The 23885-nt window shown below is 42.8% G+C and overlaps 1 protein-coding gene across 2 annotated transcripts; it reads right to left on the minus strand.

The window, feature by feature from the left end:
* Positions 1–4662: 4662 nt before the first annotated feature.
* On the minus strand, positions 4663–23736 carry slc35a3a (solute carrier family 35 member A3a). 2 transcript variants are annotated; one of them, XM_062998818.1, is made up of 8 exons: positions 23599–23736; positions 21548–21768; positions 19313–19467; positions 16006–16128; positions 14874–15069; positions 12576–12694; positions 8583–8716; positions 4663–5106 (listed from the first exon to the last, which is right to left on the minus strand). In XM_062998818.1, the coding sequence occupies exons 2-8, from the start codon at positions 21735–21737 to the stop codon at positions 5016–5018; spliced, it is 1008 nt and encodes a 335-aa protein (XP_062854888.1). In that variant the 5' UTR covers positions 21738–21768; positions 23599–23736; the 3' UTR covers positions 4663–5015. The 2 variants fall into 2 exon arrangements, 1 of the variants encoding a protein (XP_062854888.1); XR_010013333.1 differs by lacking the exon at positions 4663–5106 and having other exon boundaries at positions 8629–8716; positions 14870–15069.
* Positions 23737–23885: the final 149 nt, after the last annotated feature.

Here is a 23885-nt window from a genome sequence, read left to right on the forward strand (position 1 = left end):
GTAACATGGGAACTCTAGAACTAATCTGGGAACACTAGACCTAATTTGGGAACTCCAGAACTAACCTGGGAACGCTAGAACAAACCTGAGAACTCTAGAACTAAACTGGAAATTCTAGAACTAATCTGGGAACTCGAGAACTAATCTGGGAACTCGAGAACTAATCTGGGAACTCCGGAACAAACCCGAGAACTTTAGAACTAAACTGGAAACACTAGAACTAACCTGGGAACTCTAGAGTTAATATGAGAACTTCAGATCAAACCTGAAAACTCTAGAATGAATCTGGGAACTCTAGAACCAACTTGGGAACTCTAGAACTAACCCGGGAACTCTAGAACTAACCTTGGAACTCTAGAACTAACCTTGGAACTCTAGAACTAACCCGGGACTCCAAAACTAACCTGGGAACTCTAGAACTAATTCTGGAACTCTAGAACTAACCTGGGAACTCTAGAACTAACCTGGGAACTCTAGAACTAATCTGGGAACTCCAAAACTAACCTGGGAACTCTAGAACTAACCCTGGAACTCTAGAACTAACCCGGGAACTCCAAAACTAACCTGTGAACTCTGGAACTAACCCGGGAACTCTAGAACTAACATTGGAACTCTAGAACTAACCCGGGAACTCCAAAACTAACCTGGGAACTCAAGAACTAACCCGGGAACTCTAGAACTAATTCTGGAACTCTAGAACTAACCCGGGAACTCTAGAACTAATTCTGGAACTCTAGAACTAACCCGGAAACTCTAGAACTATCCTGGGAAATTCAGAACTAACCTGGGAACTCTAGAACTAATCTAAAAACTCTAGAACTAATCTGGGAACTCTAGATTCAACCTGGGAACTCCTGGGATATCTAGAACAAACCAGAGAACTCTAGAACTAATCTGGGAACACTAGACCTAATTTGGGAACTCCAGAACTAACCTGGGAACGCTAGAACAAACCTGAGAACTCTAGAACTAAACTGGAAATTCTAGAACTAATCTGGAAACTCTAGAACTAATCTGGGAACTCGAGAACTAATCTGGGAACTCGAGAACTAATCTGGGAACTCCGGAACAAACCCGAGAACTTTAGAACTAAACTGGAAACACTAGAACTAACCTGGGAACTCTAGAGTTAATATGAGAACTTCAGATCAAACCTGAAAACTCTAGAATGAATCTGGGAACTCTAGAACCAACTTGGGAACTCTAGAACTAACCCGGGAACTCTAGAACTAACCTTGGAACTCTAGAACTAACCTTGGAACTCTAGAACTAACCCGGGACTCCAAAACTAACCTGGGAACTCTAGAACTAATTCTGGAACTCTAGAACTAACCTGGGAACTCTAGAACTAACCTGGGAACTCTAGAACTAATCTGGGAACTCCAAAACTAACCTGGGAACTCTAGAACTAACCCTGGAACTCTAGAACTAACCCGGGAACTCCAAAACTAACCTGTGAACTCTGGAACTAACCCGGGAACTCTAGAACTAACATTGGAACTCTAGAACTAACCCGGGAACTCCAAAACTAACCTGGGAACTCAAGAACTAACCCGGGAACTCTAGAACTAATTCTGGAACTCTAGAACTAACCCGGGAACTCTAGAACTAACCCGGAAACTCTAGAACTATCCTGGGAAATTCAGAACTAACCTGGGAACTCTAGAACTAATCTAAAAACTCTAGAACTAATCTGGGAACTCTAGATTCAACCTGGGAACTCCTGGGATATCTAGAACAAACCAGAGAACTCTAGAACTAATCTGGGAACACTAGACCTAATTTGGGAACTCCAGAACTAACCTGGGAACGCTAGAACAAACCTGAGAACTCTAGAACTAAACTGGAAATTCTAGAACTAATCTGGAAACTCTAGAACTAATCTGGGAACTCGAGAACTAATCTGGGAACTCGAGAACTAATCTGGGAACTCCGGAACAAACCCGAGAACTTTAGAACTAAACTGGAAACACTAGAACTAACCTGGGAACTCTAGAGTTAATATGAGAACTTCAGATCAAACCTGAAAACTCTAGAATGAATCTGGGAACTCTAGAACCAACTTGGGAACTCTAGAACTAACCCGGGAACTCTAGAACTAACCTTGGAACTCTAGAACTAACCTTGGAACTCTAGAACTAACCCGGGACTCCAAAACTAACCTGGGAACTCTAGAACTAATTCTGGAACTCTAGAACTAACCTGGGAACTCTAGAACTAACCTGGGAACTCTAGAACTAATCTGGGAACTCCAAAACTAACCTGGGAACTCTAGAACTAACCCTGGAACTCTAGAACTAACCCGGGAACTCCAAAACTAACCTGTGAACTCTGGAACTAACCCGGGAACTCTAGAACTAACATTGGAACTCTAGAACTAACCCGGGAACTCCAAAACTAACCTGGGAACTCAAGAACTAACCCGGGAACTCTAGAACTAATTCTGGAACTCTAGAACTAACCCGGGAACTCTAGAACTAATTCTGGAACTCTAGAACTAACCCGGAAACTCTAGAACTATCCTGGGAAATTCAGAACTAACCTGGGAACTCTAGAACTAATCTAAAAACTCTAGAACTAATCTGGGAACTCTAGATTCAACCTGGGAACTCCTGGGATATCTAGAACAAACCAGAGAACTCTAGAACTAAACTGGGAACTCTATAACCAATCTGAGAACTCCAGAACTACTCTGGGAACTGTAGAACTAACCTGGGAATTCTAGAACCAATCTGGAAACTCCAGAAGTAACCTGAGAGCTCTAGACCTAACCTGGGAACTCTGGAACAAACCTGAGAACTCTAGATCTAACCCAGGAACTCTGGAACAAACCTGAGAACTCTAGATCTAACCCAGGAACTCCAGAACCAACCTGGGACTCCAGAACTACACACAAGTGGACCACTTGCCTTAATTCCACACTGCTGCCTTTGACTGGATGGACGGTGCCAGTGAGGCATGGGGAACGCATCATACGGACACGCCAAGTCGAATTCTGATGGCCCAGTCCCAGATGAAGTTGCGGTGTGATGGCATTGCCTTCGTCAGTGCCAGTCTATGTTTATTCAGTCTGCTAACGATAACTCGATAGCGATCTGATTAGCGGTTCGGTATTCTTGTTTCCATATTCCGTCGAAGCAGCCGTTCTTTGCGCTCTCCTTCAAGCCTGTTGCTTTATAAGCTACATATTTTAAAAATAAAATAAGATGTTGCAGAGGAAGCACGTGTAAGCCATTCGATACAGGAAACACAGTTAGCAGACGGGAGGTGGAAATAAACTGGGATGAAATCTGATCGTTGTTTCTTTGTTGTTGCGCTTGTTCACTACTGCTGGGATCCAGGGTCTGAATGCGTAGCGGTACTATCGGCCGGTCGGGCGCCTACATACCGTACAGACATGAATGGCTGTGTCTGAAGTGGGCATGGGGAATCGGACCCACCGTGACTCTGACCAGGATGAACCCAAACACCAAATCCCGGTGCTACTGGTTAGAGATACAGACTGTAAACATTAAAATTATGTTTGTCTATTTATTCACCTTTTACCACTGTTTCAACCTGGTCAGGGTCGTGGTGGCTCCGATTTCCCTGGAATCAATCGGCCATAGTGTTAAATTTAATATTTCATATTGTACATGTTTAAGTTGCCCTACATTTGGTGGCATCATTGTCCAGGACTTGTTTTAAAAGACTATAGTGCCGTCTACAGGCCATGCTTAGTATTACTGGCTGAACATACTAAAACCTCCTCCTTGTTTCTACACTCCAGCTCCACTTACCATATAGAAGCACTTTGTAGTTCTACAATAACTGACTGTAGCCCATCTGTTTCTCTACATGCTTTGTTACCCCCTTTCATGCATTTTCTCAATGGTCAGGACCCCCACAGAGCAGGTATTATTTAGGTGGTGGATGATTCTCAGCACTGCAGTGACACTGACATGGTGGTGGTGTGTTAGTGTGTGTTGTGCTGGTATGAGTGGATCAGACACAGCAGCGCTGCTGGAGTTTTTAAACACCTCACTGTCACCGCTGGACTGAGAATAGTCCACCATCCAAAAATATCCAGCCAACAGCGCCCCGTGGGCAGCGTCCTGTGACCACTGATGAAGGTCCAGAAGATGACCGACTCAAACAGCAGCAATAGATGAGCGATCGTCTCTGACTTTACATCTACAAGGTGGACCGACTAAGTAGGAGTGTCTAATAGAGTGGACAGTGAGTGGACACGGTGTTTAAAAACTCCAGCAGCGCTGCTGTGTCTGATCCACTCATACCAGCACAACACACACTAACACACCACCACCATGTCAGTGTCACTGCAGTGCTGAGAATCATCCACCACCTAAATAATACCTGCTCTGTGGTGGTCCTGTGGGGGTCCTGACCATTGAAGAACAGCATGAAAGGAGCTAACAAAGCATGTAGAGAAACAGATGGACTACAGTCAGTAATTGTAGAACTACAAAGTGCTTCTATATGGTAAGTGGAGCTGATAACATGGACAGTGAGTGTAGAAACAAGGAGGTGGTTTTAATGTTATGGCTGATCTGTGTATATATATAAATAAGCCTGGATTTGATTTCGGGATCGATTTCCCCGTCTAGAAGTAAAACGACTTGATTACATTCGCATGACTATTCGATTAAAACACACACTCTGTACTTTCAACAACCGTTTAATATTATAATATTAATTTCTCTTTGCATTCCTTCAAGTGTGACTAGCACAGTGCGCTGTTCACATCTCTACTGGCGGGAGATTTAGCCAGACGCGGCTGATACGGCTGGAGGAGAAATCTGAGGTGCTACTAACAATAAAATCAGATAAAGTCTGACTGTTCACAACCAGAGGAGCTGCTCGAGTCCAGCGTGGGGTGACCTCTGGCCCTTTTGGCTCACCATAACTGGGGTAGGTCCGATCGCCGAGCAGCTTCAGGACCACGCACATCTTGCTAATCTTCCATATGCTCCCTCGCCGTTTTACAGCAGCTAACAGGGGCCCCGGTCTCCGCGTTACGCTCGGCTGGGGTTCGCTGCCTGCTTGACCTCAAAGCCGTACAGAAACGTGGCCACGATGACCAGCACTGTTCCCAGGAAGAAGATGCTGCACAGAGAAACGAAACACAGTCGTAAAGAAATCATGAATTTAAAGATGATTTTACAGCTTACACTCATTATATCCTCTGTGTGTGTGTGTGTGTGTGTGTGTGTGTGTATATGTTGTATGGTCTGTGTGTGTGTGTGTGTGTCTGTGTGTGTGTGTCTGTATGTGTGTGTGTATGTGTGTTTGTGTATGTTGTATGGTCTCTGTGTGTGTATGTATGTGTGTGTGTGTATGTTGTATGGTCTCTGTGTGTGTATATGTTGTATGGTCTGTGTGTGTGTGTGTCTGTATGTGTGTGTGTATGTTGTATGGTCTGTGTGTGTATGTATGTGTGTGTATGTGTGTTTGTGTATGTTGTATGGTCTCTGTGTGTGTGTATGTGTGTGTGTGTGTATGTGTGTGTGTGTGTGTTTGTGTATGTTGTATGGTCTGTGTGTGTGTGGGTATGTGTGTGTGTGTCTGTATGTGTGTGTGTATGTGTGTTTGTGTATGTTGTATGGTCTCTGTGTGTGTATGTATGTGTGTGTGTGTATGTTGTATGGTCTCTGTGTGTGTATATGTTGTATGGTCTGTGTGTGTGTGTGTCTGTATGTGTGTGTGTATGTTGTATGGTCTGTGTGTGTATGTATGTGTGTGTATGTGTGTTTGTGTATGTTGTATGGTCTCTGTGTGTGTGTGTGTGTGTGTGTGTGTATGTGTGTGTGTGTGTGTGTTTGTGTATGTTGTATGGTCTGTGTGTGTGTGGGTATGTGTGTGTTGTATGGTCTCTGTGTGTGTGTGTGTGTGTGTGTGTGTGTGTGTGTGTGTTGTATGGTCTGTGTGTGTGTGTGTGTGTGTGTGTGTTTGTGTATGTTGTATGGTCTGTGTGTGTGTGGGTATGTGTGTGTTGTATGGTCTCTGTGTGTGTGGTATGTGTGTGTTGTATGGTCTCTGTGTGTGTGTGTGTGTGTGTGTTGTATGGTCTCTGTGTGTGTGGTATGTGTGTGTTGTATGGTCTCTGTGTGTGTGTGTGTGTGTGTGTGTGTGTGTGTTGTATGGTCTGTGTGTGTTTGTGTATGTTGTATGGTCTGTGTGTGTGTGGGTATGTGTGTGTTGTATGGTCTCTGTGTGTGTGGGTATGTGTGTGTTGTATGGTCTCTGTGTGTGTGTGTGTGTGTGTTGTATGGTCTCTGTATGTATGTATGTGTGTGTTTGTATTTGCGCATGTGTGTATGTATGTATGTGTGTGTGTGTGTATGCGTGGGTATGTTGTATGGTCTGTGTGTGTATGTGTGTTTGTGTATGTTGTATGGTCTGTGTATGTGTGTGTGTATGTGTGTGTGGGTATGGTCTCTGTGTGTGTGTGTGTATATGTGTGTGTATGTGTGTGTATGTGTGTGTGGGTATGTGTGTGTTGTATGGTCTCTGTGTGTGTGTGTGTGTGTGTGTGTGTGTGTATATGTGTGTGTATGTGTGTGTATGTGTGTGTGGGTATGTGTGTGTTGTATGGTCTCTGTGTGTGTGTGTGTGTGTGTGTGTGTTGTATGGTCTCTGTGTATGTATGTATGTGTGTGTTTGTATTTGCGCATGTGTGTATGTATGTGTGTGTGTGTATGTGTGTATGCGTGGGTATGTTGTATGGTCTGTGTGTGTGTGCATGTGTGTGTGTGTATGTGTGTGCTTCTGTGTGCGCATGTGTGTATGGTCTGTGTGTGTGTGTGTGTTTGTGTGTATGTATGTTTGTGTGTGTATATGTTGTATGGTCTGTGTGTGTGTCTGTGTGTGCGCATGTGTGTGTATGTTGTGTTTTTTGTTTGTGTGTGCGCATGTGTGTATGGTCTATGTGTGTCTAAGTTATATGGTGTGTGTGTGTGTGTGTGTGTGTGTGTGTGTGTGTGTGTGTGTTTGTGTGTGTATGTACAGTTGTGCTCATAAGTTTACATACCCTGGCAGAATTTGTGATTTTTTGGCCAGTTCTCTGAGAATATGAATGATAATACACAAAAATTTCTTTTATTCATGGTTAGTGGTTGGGTGAAGACATTTATTATCAAACAATTGTGTTTGCCCTTTTTAAATCATAATGACAACAAAAACTACCCAAATGACCCTGATCAAAAGTTTACATACCCTGGAAGTTTTGGCATGATAACATACACACAAATTGACACACAGGTTTAAATGGCTACTAAAGGTACCAATCCTCACCTGTGATCTGTTTGCTTGTAATTCGTGTGTGTGTATGAAAAGTCAGTGAGTTTATGGGCCCCTGACAGACCCCTGCATGTTTCATCCAGTGCTGCCACTGATGTTGTTGGATTACAAGCTTGGGGAAAGCAAAATAATTATCAAAGGATCCGCAGGAGAAGATAGTTGAACAGTGCACCATCCCTACTGTGAAACACGGAGGTGGATCGCTGATATTTTGGGGATGTGTGAGCTACACAGGCACAGGGAACTTGGTCAAAATTGATGGCAAGATGAATGCAGTCTTTTATCAGAAAATATTGGAGGAAAACTTGCACTCATCAGCCCGGAAGCTGCGCATGGGACGCACTTGGATGCTCCTACATGACAATGATTCAAAACACAAGGCCAAGTTGACCTGTCATTGGCTACAGCAGAAAAAAAGTTAAGGTTCTGGAGTGGCCATCTCAGTCTCCTGACCTCAATATCATGGAGCAGCTTTGGGGAGACCTCAACTGTGCAGTTCATGCAAGACGGCCCAAGAATTTACAGGAGCTGGAGGCATTTTGCCAAGAAGAATGTGCAGCTTTACCATCTGAGAAAATTAAGGGCCTCATCCACAACTACCACAAAAGACTTCAAGCTGTCATTGATGATAAAGGAGGCAATACAGGGTATTAGGAACTAGGGTATGTAAACTTTTGATCAGGGTCATTTGGGTAGTTTCTGTTGTCATTATGATTTAAAAAGGGCAAACACAATTGTTTGATAATACATGTCTTCACCCAACTACTAACCATGAATAAAATAATTTTATTTGTATTATCATTCATATTCTCAGAGAAATGGCCAAAAAATCACAAATTCTGCCAGGGTATGTAAACTTATGAGCACAACTGTATATGTTGCATGGTCTGTGTGTGAAACATCAGAAACATACTAATAATAAGAGAAGTGTCTGATGTGGGCTATACTGCTTAAAGAGATTAGCAGGACATGCAGAAGCTGAACCATTAAACACTCTACAGGTCAACAGCAGGACTTTGTAAGCATTACAGTATTTTTTGTCGTATCCAAATCCCCAGTGGTGAGTTTCCGGTTGCATTTCTTGATGCAGCGGCGGTCTGTGTTAAGTGACAACGGTTTTCTGAAGTACTCCCAAACCAGTTTGTCTATATTTCTCCTGGAATGTTTTAAGTAGAATGTGAAACTAATATAAATGAGTGTTTAAGTGATGTTTAGTAAAAACCACACCCCGGTTACACACGGTTACGCAGCAGGTTCGATCGGGTTTAGACTTAAATCGGTACCTCGTAGGTTCGAAGTCCTGCAGCCAGAAGTAGGAGATGAGAGTGGACAGGATGATGGACAGTGAGGTCGCAAAGCCTTTGAGAATATTATCAGCATATTTAATAACGGCTGCGATGACGAGGCCTCCCAGAGCCTGCAGGAACAAGAACAGAAACACGTCAGAGAAACACTGCACCGCTACACTGGTAACTGTGTGTGTGTGTGTGTGTGTGTGTGTGTGTGCATGTGTGTGGATATGTGTGATACGTGTTTGTGCACATGTCTATTTGTAGGTGAAATATACAGTGTATCACAAAAGTGAGTACACCCCTCACATTTCTGCAGATATTTAAGTATATCTTTTCATGGGACAACACTGACAAAATGACACTTTGACACAATGAAAAGAAGTCTGTGTGCAGCTTATATAACAGTGTAAATTTATTCTTCCCTCAAAATAACTCAATATACAGCCATTAATGTCTAAACCACCAGCAACAAAAGTGAGTACACCCCTTAGTGAAAGTTCCTGAAGTGTCAATATTTTGTGTGGCCACCATTATTTCCCAGAACTGCCTTAACTCTCCTGGGCATGGAGTTTACCAGAGCTTCACAGGTTGCCACTGGAATGCTTTTCCACTCCTCCATGACGACATCACGGAGCTGGCGGATATTCGAGACTTTGCGCTCCTCCACCTTCCGCTTGAGGATGCCCCAAAGATGTTCTATTGGGTTTAGGTCTGGAGACATGCTTGGCCAGTCCATCACCTTTACCCTCAGCCTCTTCAATAAAGCAGTGGTCGTCTTAGAGGTGTGTTTGGGGTCATTATCATGCTGGAACACTGCCCTGCGACCCAGTTTCCGGAGGGAGGGGATCATGCTCTGCTTCAGTATTTCACAGTACATATTGGAGTTCATGTGTCCCTCAATGAAATGTAACTCCCCAACACCTGCTGCACTCATGCAGCCCCAGACCATGGCATTCCCACCACCATGCTTGACTGTAGGCATGACACACTTATCTTTGTACTCCTCACCTGATTGCCGCCACACATGCTTGAGACCATCTGAACCAAACAAATTAATCTTGGTCTCATCAGACCATAGGACATGGTTCCAGTAATCCATGTCCTTTGTTGACATGTCTTCAGCAAACTGTTTGCGGGCTTTCTTGTGTAGAGACTTCAGAAGAGACTTCCTTCTGGGGTGACAGCCATGCAGACCAATTTGATGTAGTGTGCGGCGTATGGTCTGAGCACTGACAGGCTGACCCCCCACCTTTTCAATCTCTGCAGCAAAGCTGACAGCACTCCTGCGCCTAGCTTTCAAAGACAGCAGTTGGATGTGACGCTGAGCACGTGCACTCGGCTTCTTTGGACGACCAACGCGAGGTCTGTTCTGAGTGGACACTGCTCTTTTAAAACGCTGGATGATCTTGGCCACTGTGCTGCAGCTCAGTTTCAGGGTGTTGGCAATCTTCTTGTAGCCTTGGCCATCTTCATGTAGTGCAACAATTCGTCTTTTAAGATCCTCAGAGAGTTCTTTGCCATGAGGTGCCATGTTGGAACTTTCAGTGACCAGTATGAGAGAGTGTGAGAGCTGTACTACTAAATTGAACACACCTGCTCCCTATGCACACCTGAGACCTAGTAACACTAACAAATCACATGACATTTTGGAGGGAAAATGACAAGCAGTGCTCAATTTGGACATTTAGGGGTGTAGTCTCTTAGGGGTGTACTCACTTTTGTTGCCAGTGGTTTAGACATTAATGGCTGTATATTGAGTTATTTTGAGGGAAGAATAAATTTACACTGTTATATAAGCTGCACACAGACTTCTTTTCATTGTGTCAAAGTGTCATTTTGTCAGTGTTGTCCCATGAAAAGATATACTTAAATATCTGCAGAAATGTGAGGGGTGTACTCACTTTTGTGATACACTGTATATATGTGTGTGTGTGTGTGTGTTGTATGTGTGTACGTGTGTATGTGTGTTTGTTATCTGGTCTGTGTGTATGAGTGTTGTGTATGTGTGGTGTATGTGAGTTGGATACAGTGGGGCCAAAAAGTATTTAGTCAGCCACTGATTGTGCAGGTTCTCCTACTTAGAAAGATGAGAGAGGTCTGTAATTTTCATCATAGCTACACTTCAACTATGAGAGACAAAATGAGAAAAAAAAAAAATCCAGGAAATCACATTGTAGGATTTTTAAAGAATTTATTTGTAAATTATGGTGGAAAATAAGTATTTGGTCAATAACAAACAAGCAAGATTTCTGGCTCTCACAGACCTGTAACTTCTTCATTAAGAAGCTCTTCTGTCCTCCACTCGTTACCTGTATTAATGGCACCTGTTTGACCTCGTTATCTGTATAAAAGACACCTGTCCACAGCCTCAAACAGTCAAACTCCAAACTCAACCATGGCCAAGACCAAAGAGCTGTCGAAGGACACCAGGAAGAAAATTGTAGACCTGCACCAGGCTGGGAAGAGTGAATCTACAATAGGCAGCAGGTTGGTGTGAATAAATCAACTGTGGGAGCAATTGTAAGAAAATGGAAGACATACAAGACCATTGATAATCTCCCTCGATCCCGTGGGGTCAAAATGATCATGAGAACGGTGAGCAAAAATCCCAGAACTACACGGAGGGACCTGATGAATGACCTGCAGAGAGATGGGACCAAAGTAACAAAGGCTACCATCAGTAACACACTACGCCGAGAGGGACTCAAATCCTGCAGTGCCAGGCGTGTCCCCCTGCTTAAGCCAGTACATGTCCAGGCCCGTCTGATGTTTGCCAGAGAGCATATGGATGATCCAGAAGAGGATTGGGAGAATATCATGTGGTCAGATGAAACCAAAATGGAACTTTTTGGTAAAAACTCATCTTGTCGTGTTTGGAGGAAGAAGAAAATCCCAAGAACACCATACCTACTGTGAAGCATGGGGGTGGAAACATCATGCTTTGGGGCTGTTTTTCTGCACAGGGGACAGGACGACTGATCCGTGTTAAGGGAAGAATGAACGGGATCGTGTATCGTGAGATTTTAAGCCAAAACCTCCTTCCATCAGTGAGAGCATTGAAGATGGAACGTGGCTGGGTCTTCCAGCATGACAATGATCCCCAAACACACCGCTCGGGCAACGAAGGAGTGGCTCCGTAAAAAGCATTTCAAGGTCCTGGAGTGGCCTAGCCAGTCTCCAGACCTCAACCCCATAGAAAATTTGTGGAGTCCGTGTTGCCCAGCGACAGCCCCAAAACATCACTGCTCTAGAGGAGATCTGCATGGAGGAATGGGCCAAAATAGCAGCTACAGTGTGTGCAAACCTGGTGAAGACTTACAGGAAACGTTTCACCTCTGTCATTGCCAACAAAGGTTATGTTACAAAGTATTGAGTTGAACTTTTGTTATTGACCAAATACTTATTTTCCACCATCATTTACAAATAAATTCTTTAAAAATCCTACAATGTGATTTCCTGGATTTTTTTTTCTCATTTTGTCTCTCATAGTTGAAGTGTAGCTATGATGAAAATTACAGACCTCTCTCATCTTTCTAAGTAGGAGAACCTGCACAATCAGTGGCTGACTAAATACTTTTTGGCCCCATTGTATGTGTGTTTTTGTGCATGTGTTTATTTGTAGGTGAAATATATGTGTGATGTGTGTGTGTGTGTGTTTGTTATCTGGTCTGTGTGAATGAGAGTGGTGTATGTGTGTGTATGTGTGCATGTATGTGGGCTGGATGTGTGTACATGTGTTTTTGTGCACATGTTTATTTGTAGGTGATGGTCTGTGCATGTGTGTGTTGTATGTTGTATGGTCTCTGTGTGTGTGATCTGTGTGTGTGCGTATGTTGTATATTGTATGGTCTGTGTATGTGTGTGTGTGTATGTTGTATGGTCTGTGTGTGTGCGTTTATGTTTGTGTGTGCGCGCGTGCAGGTGAGTGTGTGTGTGTATGTGTGCTTGCTGTATAGTCAGTGTGTGTGTGTGTGTGTTACACACCTGTAATGAAACCACGGCCCATGTGACGGAGCTGTAACCCTGGAACATTCCGTGTTCTCTCACTCTCTCTCCATCATACAGCAGCATCCCGAAGAGTCCGAAGATCAGACCAAACACACCTACCGCAGCAACACACACACACACACACACACGTCAAAGAGACTCGATCACAATCTGCTGCGATTACGACCTCTGCTGGCTGATCAAAGGTGCTGCACAGAGACGCGGGATAACGGAGATCTGTGCGTGACTCTCCGTGCACGATACGGATCTCCATATGAACCCGTCTGGTGCAGGTGAAAAGAAGCGGCCGGTACTGCACGTGTGTCGGAGGGGGCGTGTGTTAGTCAGACAGTAGAGGACAGATATTATTGTGGGAATTGGATATGACTAAATTGGGGGGAAATGCATATAAAAGTCTATGAAGGAGGAAGTAATTATTATGTGTTTTAATACAGTAATTGATAATTGAAGCTCTCTCGCCCCCACGGTGGAGTCACCTAAGAATACCATTACCATGGTAACGTCTGGTCAACGTCCCTTTCGGTCAACGTCCTGTTTCACAGAACATAAAGTGGACGATAAGAGGCGCGTATCTGTAGTTAATCATCAACTCTAAGAACACAGCAGGAGGCCACGGTACCAAGTGTAATGATATTAAAGTGCTTTCTGCAACACAAATGACATATTTAGGACCCAGAAGATCCTAAATGTGTGTGTGTGTGTGTGTGTGTGTGTGTGTGTGTGTGTGCACGCGTCATACCTCCAGTTACACACGTCACGTCTTTTAAACAAGAACCATTTCTAATCAGAGAAAGAAAGATCCTGGAACACGTCCTGCTCTGTGTGGGCACGACTGTTTGTTTTCGTTGGCGTATTTTTGCTCTGATGTTTGAGCCGATCGTTGAAGCTCTTGATCTTTGTTTATACGAGTTTGTCGAGAATTTTGGGCATTTCTATATTTAGATGTTTTACGCTGTGTAATGGTTATATTCACAGCAGGTAGGGTAGGTCATTTTATATCAGGCGTTCAAAAATGAAGTATAAAAACACCATGAAAAGAAAAGTGTGTGTAATTAGAAGGCTAAATAAATAAAATATATAAAAAACTTATTTAAAATATGGTTCTTGAATAATACAGCATAAGTTGCTGAAACTACAAAAAAATTGTACAATCAAAATGTAACCGAAGTTACTATTAATATTTTACTTTATATTTTTATAAGTGCTTAGAAAATCTAAAGCAATGATTCATGACTTGGATAAACATAAGGCGACATTTATATCTATAATAATATTTATATTTTTAATATTATTTTATATTATTTTATATATATATACGCACAGAGATGGGGATAATGAGATTAATGCGTGACACTCGCACGTGCACAATGCAGATTACAAATGCATATTATTGCATTGTTGTATATTATTACTTTGATTATTAATAATTAATAATTATTTATTAATTTATTATTATTATTATTATTATTATTACTAAGATTATTACTTAATTTATTGTTATTACTATTATTATTACTACTATTGCTGTTTCTATTAATATCATATTATTATTACTATTATTACTTTGATTATTAATATTATTTATTAATTTACTATTATTATTACTACTACTACTATTGCTGTTTTTATTAATATTATTATTTATTGTTATTATTATTACCTAGATTACTATTATTGTTATTATTATTATTACTATTATTATTTATTAATGTATTATTATTATAATTATTACTATTATTACTTTTATTATTATTATTATTATTGTTATTACTATTATTATTACTACTATTGCTGTTTTTATTAATATAATATTATTATTATTACTATTATTACTTTGATTATTAATATTATTATTTATGTATTATTATGATTAATATTATTACAACTATTATTGTTTTTATTAATATTATCATTTAATATTTATTATGATTAATATTCCAAACTAAATGAGAGGAAAATTGGGGGACAAAAATGCTTTAAACAAGGTTTTCTAACCCATACATGATGAGTTTACTCAAACACAATCAATAATCAATTAATTAAACTCTTGCCATGAGCATCCCAGTCCCCCCCAAACCTAAACCCCATGAAAGGTTGTGAGGTATTTTAAAGGTTCTATAGGGATTCTGTATTTAGGAGAGATCTAAATCAAATTAACCTCAGATTTATTCTTATAAAACAATTTTACGTTTGGTTTACAGTGGGTGCCAATAATTTGTGTACTGTCTACAGTAGTAAAACACACACACACACCACACACACACACGTACCCACCGAGCTGGATGTTTCTGATCCACACGCTCTGCTTGGTCTCTTTGAGGATTTTCTCAAAATAAACTCCGGCAAATCCGCTGGAGCAACAGGCCACCATCACGGCCACCACACCCACCAACGGAGAGCCGGACGTGGGCTGCGGCTGCTGCTGCTGCTGCTGCTGCTGCTTGTCTGGGGCCGGAGAGTCTGTGGGCCACTGCACCACACACACACACACACACACACACACACAATACACTATTAACAACTGTTTTGCTGGTAAAAACACACTCCATTTTGGGTAATGGACTATTTTCAGCACATCTATGACATTAACATGGTTCTGGTATAAGTGCATTAGGTGTAGCAGTGTTGGGATTTTTTTAAGTAGCAGCAGCAGCAGTACCTCAGCGGTAAAAATACTGGGGTATTGATCAAAAAGGTCACTGATTCACCCTTGAGCCCTTCACTTTGGATAAAAGCGTCTGCTCTTATAAGTGTCATAAATGTAAATACAATAACGAACCCGTACCCTGTTAGCGCTGGGTGTTGGCGCACCGTTAGACCCTGGAGATATTTAGTTATTATTAGCTGTCAGTTTGTGAAGACAGGCTTAATAGTTTTGGTTAAAGCTCTAATCCCCTCCAGCAATGACGGGAAAATAAGTTAAAAAAAAGATCCCACTAACATTGCTGCACCAGCTGTACAGTTAAGACCAAAGCAGATCAACACATTATGATATTATTAACATGTTAGAGCCAGTGCAGTGCTGAGAGTACACTCCATCAGCCAAATAATCTAGTCAGCACTAAACAGGTTACAGTCAGTAATTGTATACCATACTACATGGCCAAAAGTGGTATTCAGACACCCCCCTCCCCCAGTCCACAGAATCGGTTGTTAGTTTTCCAAACTCAGTTACCCGAGTCGTGTTTTAGCTGCTTTACTCTTCCACATCTTGGACGTTTTGATTAGGCAATTACTAACTGAATTGCCGTAGGATCGCTAGGATGCCTCACAGTGCAGATTAACCAGTAAACATGAATCACTAAACACTTAAAGATATTAAAAAGAGCTCCCACGTCCAAACTTCACATGTAGACCCACAACCTGTGAATATCAGATTAATCCTGTATGTGCGTGTGGGTACTACCTGTACTAGTGCCACGCCCATCATCAGGATAACCAGCGAGAGCCACTGATAGACACCGAGTCGACGACCCAGCATGGAGACTGAAAACAGGGCTGTGGTGAGGATCTTCAGCTGGTACGTCACCTAAAAACCACAGAGCAAACAGGAGAGACTATTTATTTTTATTTTAACATAAAAATCTATTTTTTCTGTGAAATGTTTTGCTTGAACAGAGCAGCTCTGTAAATAAAAAGTCAAACCAAGTGGCATTTATTTAGAGTAAATGTACATTGATGAATGGGTGAATGAGTGAATGGATGGATGAGTATGAGGGTGAGTGAATGGGTGGATGAATGAGTGTATGGCTTAACAGACGGATAAATGAGTGGATGAATAAATAAGTCGACGGATGAATGAATTGACAGATAAGTGGATGGATAGATGGATAGATGGATGAATGGATGAATGATTGGACGGATGAATGAGTGGATGGATAAATGAGTGGACGGACGAGTGGGTGGTTAAATGAGTGGATGAATGAGCAGATGGATGAATGAGAGGATGGATGAATGAGCAGATGAACGAGCAGATGGATGAATGGATGGATGTGTGGGTGGATGACTGAGTGAACAGATGAATAAGTGAATGGGTGAATGAGTGAACTGATGAATGAGTAGATAAATAAGTGGATGAATGAGTGAATGCATGAATGAGCGGATGGATGGATGAGTGGGTGGATGACTGAGTGAACAGATGAATAAGTGGACAGATGAGCGGATGAATGAGCAGATGGATGAATGAGTGAACAGATGAATGAGTAGATAAATAAGTGGATGAATGAGAATGCATGAATGAGTGGATAAATGAGTGGATGGATGAATGAGCAGATGAACGAGCGGATGGATGAATGAGCGGATGGATGGATGAGTGGGTGGATGAGCAGATGGATGAATGGATGGATGTGTGGGTGGATGACTGAGTGAACAGATGAATAAGTGAATGGGTGAATGAGTGAACTGATGAATGAGTAGATAAATAAGTGGATGAATGAGTGAATGCATGAATGAGCGGATGGATGGATGAGTGGGTGGATGACTGAGTGAACAGATGAATAAGTGGACAGATGAGCTGATGAATGAGCAGATGGATGAATGAGTGAACAGATGAATGAGTAGATAAATAAGTGGATGGATGAGTGGATTGATGAATGAGTGAACAGATGAATAAGTGGATGAGTGAATGGATGGATGAGTGGATGAACTGACGTGTTTTAAGTGTACTCCTGTATGTACAGTGTATCACAAAAGTGAGTACACCCCTCACATTTCTGCAGATATTTAAGTATATCTTTTCATGGGACAACACTGACAAAATGACACTTTGACACAATGAAAAGTAGTCTGTGTGCAGCTTATATAACAGTGTAAATTTATTCTTCCCTCAAAATAACTCAATATACAGCCATTAATGTCTAAACCACCGGCAACAAAAGTGAGTACACCCCTAAGAGACTACACCCCTAAATGTCCAAATTGAGCACTGCTTGTCATTTTCCCTCCAAAATGTCATGTGATTTGTTAGTGTTACTAGGTCTCAGGTGTGCATAGGGAGCAGGTGTGTTCAATTTAGTAGTACAGCTCGCACACTCTCTCATACTGGTCACTGAAAGTTCCAACACTGCACCTCATGGCAAAGAACTCTCTGAGGATCTTAAAAGACGAATTGTTGCGCTACATGAAGATGGCCAAGGCTACAAGAAGATTGCCAACACCCTGAAACTGAGCTGCAGCACAGTGGCCAAGATCATCCAGCGTTTTAAAAGAGCAGGGTCCACTCAGAACAGACCTCGCGTTGGTCGTCCAAAGAAGCTGAGTGCACGTGCTCAGCGTCACATCCAACTGCTGTCTTTGAAAGATAGGCGCAGGAGTGCTGTCAGCATTGCTGCAGAGATTGAAAAGGTGGGGGGTCAGCCTGTCAGTGCTCAGACCATACGCCGCACACTACATCAAATTGGTCTGCATGGCTGTCACCCCAGAAGGAAGCCTCTTCTGAAGTCTCTACACAAGAAAGCCCGCAAACAGTTTGCTGAAGACATGTCAACAAAGGACATGGATTACTGGAACCATGTCCTATGGTCTGATGAGACCAAGATTAATTTGTTTGGTTCAGATGGTCTCAAGCATGTGTGGCGGCAATCAGGTGAGGAGTACAAAGATAAGTGTGTCATGCCTACAGTCAAGCATGGTGGTGGGAATGCCATGGTCTGGGGCTGCATGAGTGCAGCAGGTGTTGGGGAGTTACATTTCATTGAGGGACACATGAACTCCAATATGTACTGTGAAATACTGAAGCAGAGCATGATCCCCTCCCTCCGGAAACTGGGTCGCAGGGCAGTGTTCCAGCATGATAATGACCCCAAACACACCTTTAAGACGACCACTGCTTTATTGAAGAGGCTGAGGGTAAAGGTGATGGACTGGCCAAGCATGTCTCCAGACCTAAACCCAATAGAACATCTTTGGGGCACCCTCAAGCGGAAGGTGGAGGAGCGCAAAGTCTCGAATATCTGCCAGCTCCGTGATGTCGTCATGGAGGAGTGGAAAAGCATTCCAGTGGCAACCTGTGAAGCTCTGGTAAACTCCATGCCCAGGAGAGTTAAGGCAGTTCTGGGAAATAATGGTGGCCACACAAAATATTGACACTTCAGGAACTTTCACTAAGGGGTGTACTCACTTTTGTTGCCGGTGGTTTAGACATTAATGGCTGTATATTGAGTTATTTTGAGGGAAGAATAAATTTACACTGTTATATAAACTGCACACAGACTACTTTTCATTGTGTCAAAGTGTCATTTTGTCAGTGTTGTCCCATGAAAAGATATACTTAAATATCTGCAGAAATGTGAGGGGTGTACTCACTTTTGTGATACACTGTATGTAGGAACAAATGAACAGGTGAATAAAAAACAAACCTGCAGAATGATTGAATGAATGAATGAATAAATGAATAAATGCATGATTGAATGAATTAATTATTGAATGAATAAATGAATAAATAAATAAATAAATAAATAAATGAATAAATAAATAAATAAATAAATAAATAAATAAATAAATGGTTGTAGATTGATGGTTGGTTGGCTGCATGTACACTGTATGGACAAAAGTATGTGGACACCCTCCTAATAAACGAGCTCAGGTATTTTAGCCACGCCCGTTTCTAACAGATATACAAAATCGATCATAAATAATAAGTAGGTGAAGCAACAGTCAGTTCCAGCATCACCGTGCCCCCGTCCACATATTTCTGGATGACTGAATGAACTCACCTGATAGGTGGCGGCGTCCAGATTGGACAGCGCGACGTACAGCAGGTTGTTCTGCAGCGTGTAGATTCCGGAGGGGATGGCCAGCTTCAGCGTCTCCACCGGTTTGTGCATGATCTCCTGTCTGAGTACGCTGCTCAGAGCTCGAACACTGTAACCTTACACACCGCCCACACAGACGCGCGCACGCACACACACACACACACACACACACACACACACACACACACACACACAGCAGACAACACACACGGAAAAAAAAGATAAAGATGAACAAACAGGTCACACTGGAGAAAACATGAGATCTCAGGCTCTCGAGATCAAACCTCAGCTCCGCTACCAGCCGGGCGGGCGCCTACACAGACGTGATCAGCTGTATCTGTGCGGGGGAGGGCTGGTCCAAGGGATTCCGCACTGCTAGAGGAATGATTACCTGTAAGGCACCCTACCCCACAGCATCTCAACAGGATTAAGATCCGGGCTTTGACTCGGGCCATTCCAGAACTCTCCATTTCTTCCTTTTGATTCATTCCTTGGTGGATTTACTGGAATGTTTTGGGTCGTCGTCATGTTGCGTGGTCCACCTCCGCTTCAGCTTCAGTTTTTGGACAGATGGTCTTACATTTTCCTCAAGCACCCTCTGATACAGTGAAGAATTCATCGTGGGTTCTATAATGGAGAGCTTGCCACGCCCTGCTGCTGCAAAGCAGCCCCAAACCATGACATTTCCACCTCCATGCTTCACAGCTGGTATGAGGTTCCTCTGCTCTAATGCTGTGCTTGGTCTTCTGTTACTGCGCTAATTCAGCTTTGGATTCATCTGTCCAGAGCACATTGTTCCAAAAGTCCTGGTCTTTGTCTAGATGTCTCTGGTAAACTTTAGTCTCCTGATGTTTTTTTCACAGCAAGGGTTTCCTCCTCACACACCTCCCATGAAAATCAAACTTGTGCGTCTCTTTCTGATGATAGATGCATGTACCTTCCGATCAACTGTGGCAGGAGCTCCTGTAGGTCCCGTGATGACATTGAAGGATTATTGGAGACTTCTTTATGCATATTGCGCTCTGCTCTTGGGCTGAACTTGCTAGGACGACCTGACCTGACCATGTCGGCAGTTGTTTTAAATGTTCTCCACTCTGGACAGTGGAACAGCTGATTTCTAATTGTTTTGAGATCGTTTTAAATCCCTTCCCAGACTCGTATGCATCTACAAGCTTTTTTCTGAAGGCCTTAGAGAGTCTTTAGATCTCACCATGGTGATACCACTTACTTCAACAATCAAGAGCAAACCAAACTAATGTCTGAGGTTTAAATAAAACTCCAGTGTCCTCTAACGATGGTCTAATCATTGCAGCTGATGTGGTGCACCAGATTCTAATCTTAGACATTTGAAGTAGTAATAAACTTTTTACTGTGAGGAAAAATAACTTTTTCCTCACAGTAAATTAAAATTTTTGTAACTTGTGTTTAAAAGTACTTTTTAAGAGCCGCTCAGGTGGCGCAGCGGTAAAGTACACTAGCACACCAGAGCTGGGGGTTCGAATACATCGTATGGAATCTCAGCTCTGCCTTCCGACTGGGCTGGGCGGCTGCATGAACGATCGGCTGTTGTTCAGGGTAAGAGGGTAAGAAAGTCGGATCATACGTCCTCATAACTGGTGCGACTGCGCCCCCTGCTGGCTGATTGATGGCGCCTGCACAGAGCTGAGGAATAATGCTGATGGGGGTGTGGCCCTCCGTACACGGTGCCCGTCAAGTGTATGAACTCGACTCGTGCAGGTGAAAAATGCGGTCTGTACTGACTGTACGTGCCGGAGGGGGCGTGTGTGAGTCGAGAGGCGTCCTCAGTCAGCAGTGAATGGTCGAATCAGTATAGAGGAGCAATCAGGGGAATCGGACACGACTAGATTAGGGGAGAAAATTGGGGAGAAAAAGTGGGAAAAATAGAAAATTAAAAAAAGAAGAAGTAATTTTTAACAATTTTTAGTTAAAATTTTTAACAAAGTTTAGTTATTTAAGCTCCATCTCTCAGTACTGTTCAAATGAAGCTCAAATGTTCATATGCTGAAATATGTTGAAAAAGACGAAGGTTCTCATGGGGTGTCCTAACTTTTTCACATGACTGTATATGTAAAGAAAATATTTATATAATGTCCCAACTTTTATTAATCACATTTCGTAGAAGCGAAAATGACACCTCAGTAACCCTGACGTTCACTGATCGACCTGAACACTCACTGTGCTCCTTCCAGACGAGGCCGACGCAGGTGAGGATCTTGAGCAGCTCGGCTAACACCACGGCGGAGGAGGCCAGGTAGCGCGGTCCCTCGGCCTGCAGGGTGCGCGAGTAGCGCATGGTCAGCACCAGAGAGGTGGTCTGGAACACCAGCACCCCCAGAGAGAGGTACTTCAACCGGGCGGACGCCATGGCAAAGGGTGTAGGGATGAGTCGGGCTGGACTGGAGGAGAGAAGAGGAGAAAAGCTGAAATGCATTAGTTACAGATTACAGATTCTGTCACCTTTTGTACTACTGAGCGAGCACAAATCCCCACACACAGTCTCGTGAGAAGCTTCTCTGAGGAGCGGCTGTTGTTCTAGCTGAAAAGGTCACATAGACGTCGCTCTATTTTAATACAGTTTGTTTTGGAAATGGGGCGTACGACAAGCTCACGGTCAGGCGTCCGAATACTTTTGGCCGTACAGTGTATATTAATATCTACAGTTGTAAAATGGGAGGTCAAATAGTCGTGTTCAATCATGTAATAGTAGTTTTATAAACGTAAGTTAGATAAAAAGGAAGAAAGACCTGCTCCAGGAGGTGCGGTGCAGTCCTACTGTGTTTACTTTAGGCCTGATGAGCAGAGTAAACACTGCACCCCCCACATCCTTGATCAGTACATACTAGCATTTCAAGGTTCTTCAAAGCCAGTGTACCAAACCCTGTGGTAGAGCTGGGCAGTATAACCAACTTTGAATCCTTGTAAGGTGAGGATTTTTCAAATGTACACTGTGGTTACATTCATGACAGGAACGATCGTCACTCATTACACAAGATTCATCAGTTCACTGGTTTATATCGAACACAGTCAGTCATGGACAATTTTTTTGTATCTCCAATTCACCTCACTTGCACGTCTTTGTACTGTGTGAGGAAACCGGAGCACCCGGAGTACACGGGGAGAACATGCAAACTCCACACAGAGAGGACCCGGACCGGACCGGACCGGACCGGACCGCCCCACCTGCTGTGAGGCGACAGTGCTACACACTTAGCCACCGTGCTGCCCTTAGCAGGAATGAGTCGAACTACACTGACTAGCAAGGGCTCGGATACAGAATCATGTCATTCTGCCTTGCCAGTGCTCCCCACTACCTACCTGATCAGCTGCCTCAGCACAGAGGATTCTAATAACACACGGAGCTCATAATCAGATTATTTAGACGCTCTACTGCAGGTTTATCTTACTAAGCTAACACAGTTAGCCTCGGGACGTTCAAATGGACGCCAGCACGCCAGCGAACGTCTCCCGCCGTGTAGTGAAAACACAGAGGGGTTAAACCGTCCCTGACGAGCCCTAATTTACAAATAAACGACACTCGTATAATTACACCCTGATACAGATTAAACATCAACGAGAACTCTGTTGGTTGCTCCGCATTATATTCACGATCAATAAACCCTTAACAATTTAATTCAGGTGTCTTTCCTGACAACTTGAGAAAAACTCTTCAGTTCAGATGTTCCAAAGCAGCATATGAGCTACACCTACCATACAGATGATTGAATAGGTATACAATTACTGACTGTAGCTCATGTGTTGCTCTGTACACCCCCCCCTTGTGTCAGGACCCGTATTGAACAGATGATGTTTGGGTGGTGGAGTGTTCTCACTAACATGATAAGAGTGTGTGTTGTACTGATATGTGTAGCAGATAGACGGACGGACAGACAGACAGACGGACAGACAGACAGACAGGCAGACAGATAGATAGACAGACAGACAGACGGACAGATAGATAGATAGATAGATAGATAGATAGATAGATAGATAGACAGACAGACAGACAGACAGTCAGTAATTGTATACCCACACAATTCACGTGTACGGAAGCTGTCTGATAACATGAGACAGACGAGACGCAGCACAGAAAGAGGAAACGAGAGAAATTAAAGAATAATTATTTTAAATTATTAATTATAACACAAAAGGGGAGCAAAAAAGTGAATGAATAAATAAATTAATTAGTTTTTAATTAATTAACGACATAATAAAGTGAATTAGCTCACCTAAACTCAGGAGCTGCTGCAGGAACCCGGATGGAGTTTATAATGAAGAGTTAAACATAAATAAACTCCGGATTATAGATGAAGTTCTGATCTGTCCTGCACATCAACATGGATGAATGGATGAATGAATGAATGAATGGATGGATGGATGACTGAGTAACTCGACTGTAAAACTGCAGTCTGATTCACTGAGCTGCTGATCCGCTCATCCTGAATCTGATGCTGATTTCAGATCTGATCCTGAATAAATCCAGATCCATGGTTCTGTCCTTGTGTTGAGGTATTCA

Source organism: Trichomycterus rosablanca, chromosome 7 (genome assembly GCF_030014385.1).
Source record: "Trichomycterus rosablanca isolate fTriRos1 chromosome 7, fTriRos1.hap1, whole genome shotgun sequence".
In the NCBI taxonomy this organism is placed as follows: Eukaryota; Metazoa; Chordata; class Actinopteri; order Siluriformes; family Trichomycteridae; genus Trichomycterus; species Trichomycterus rosablanca.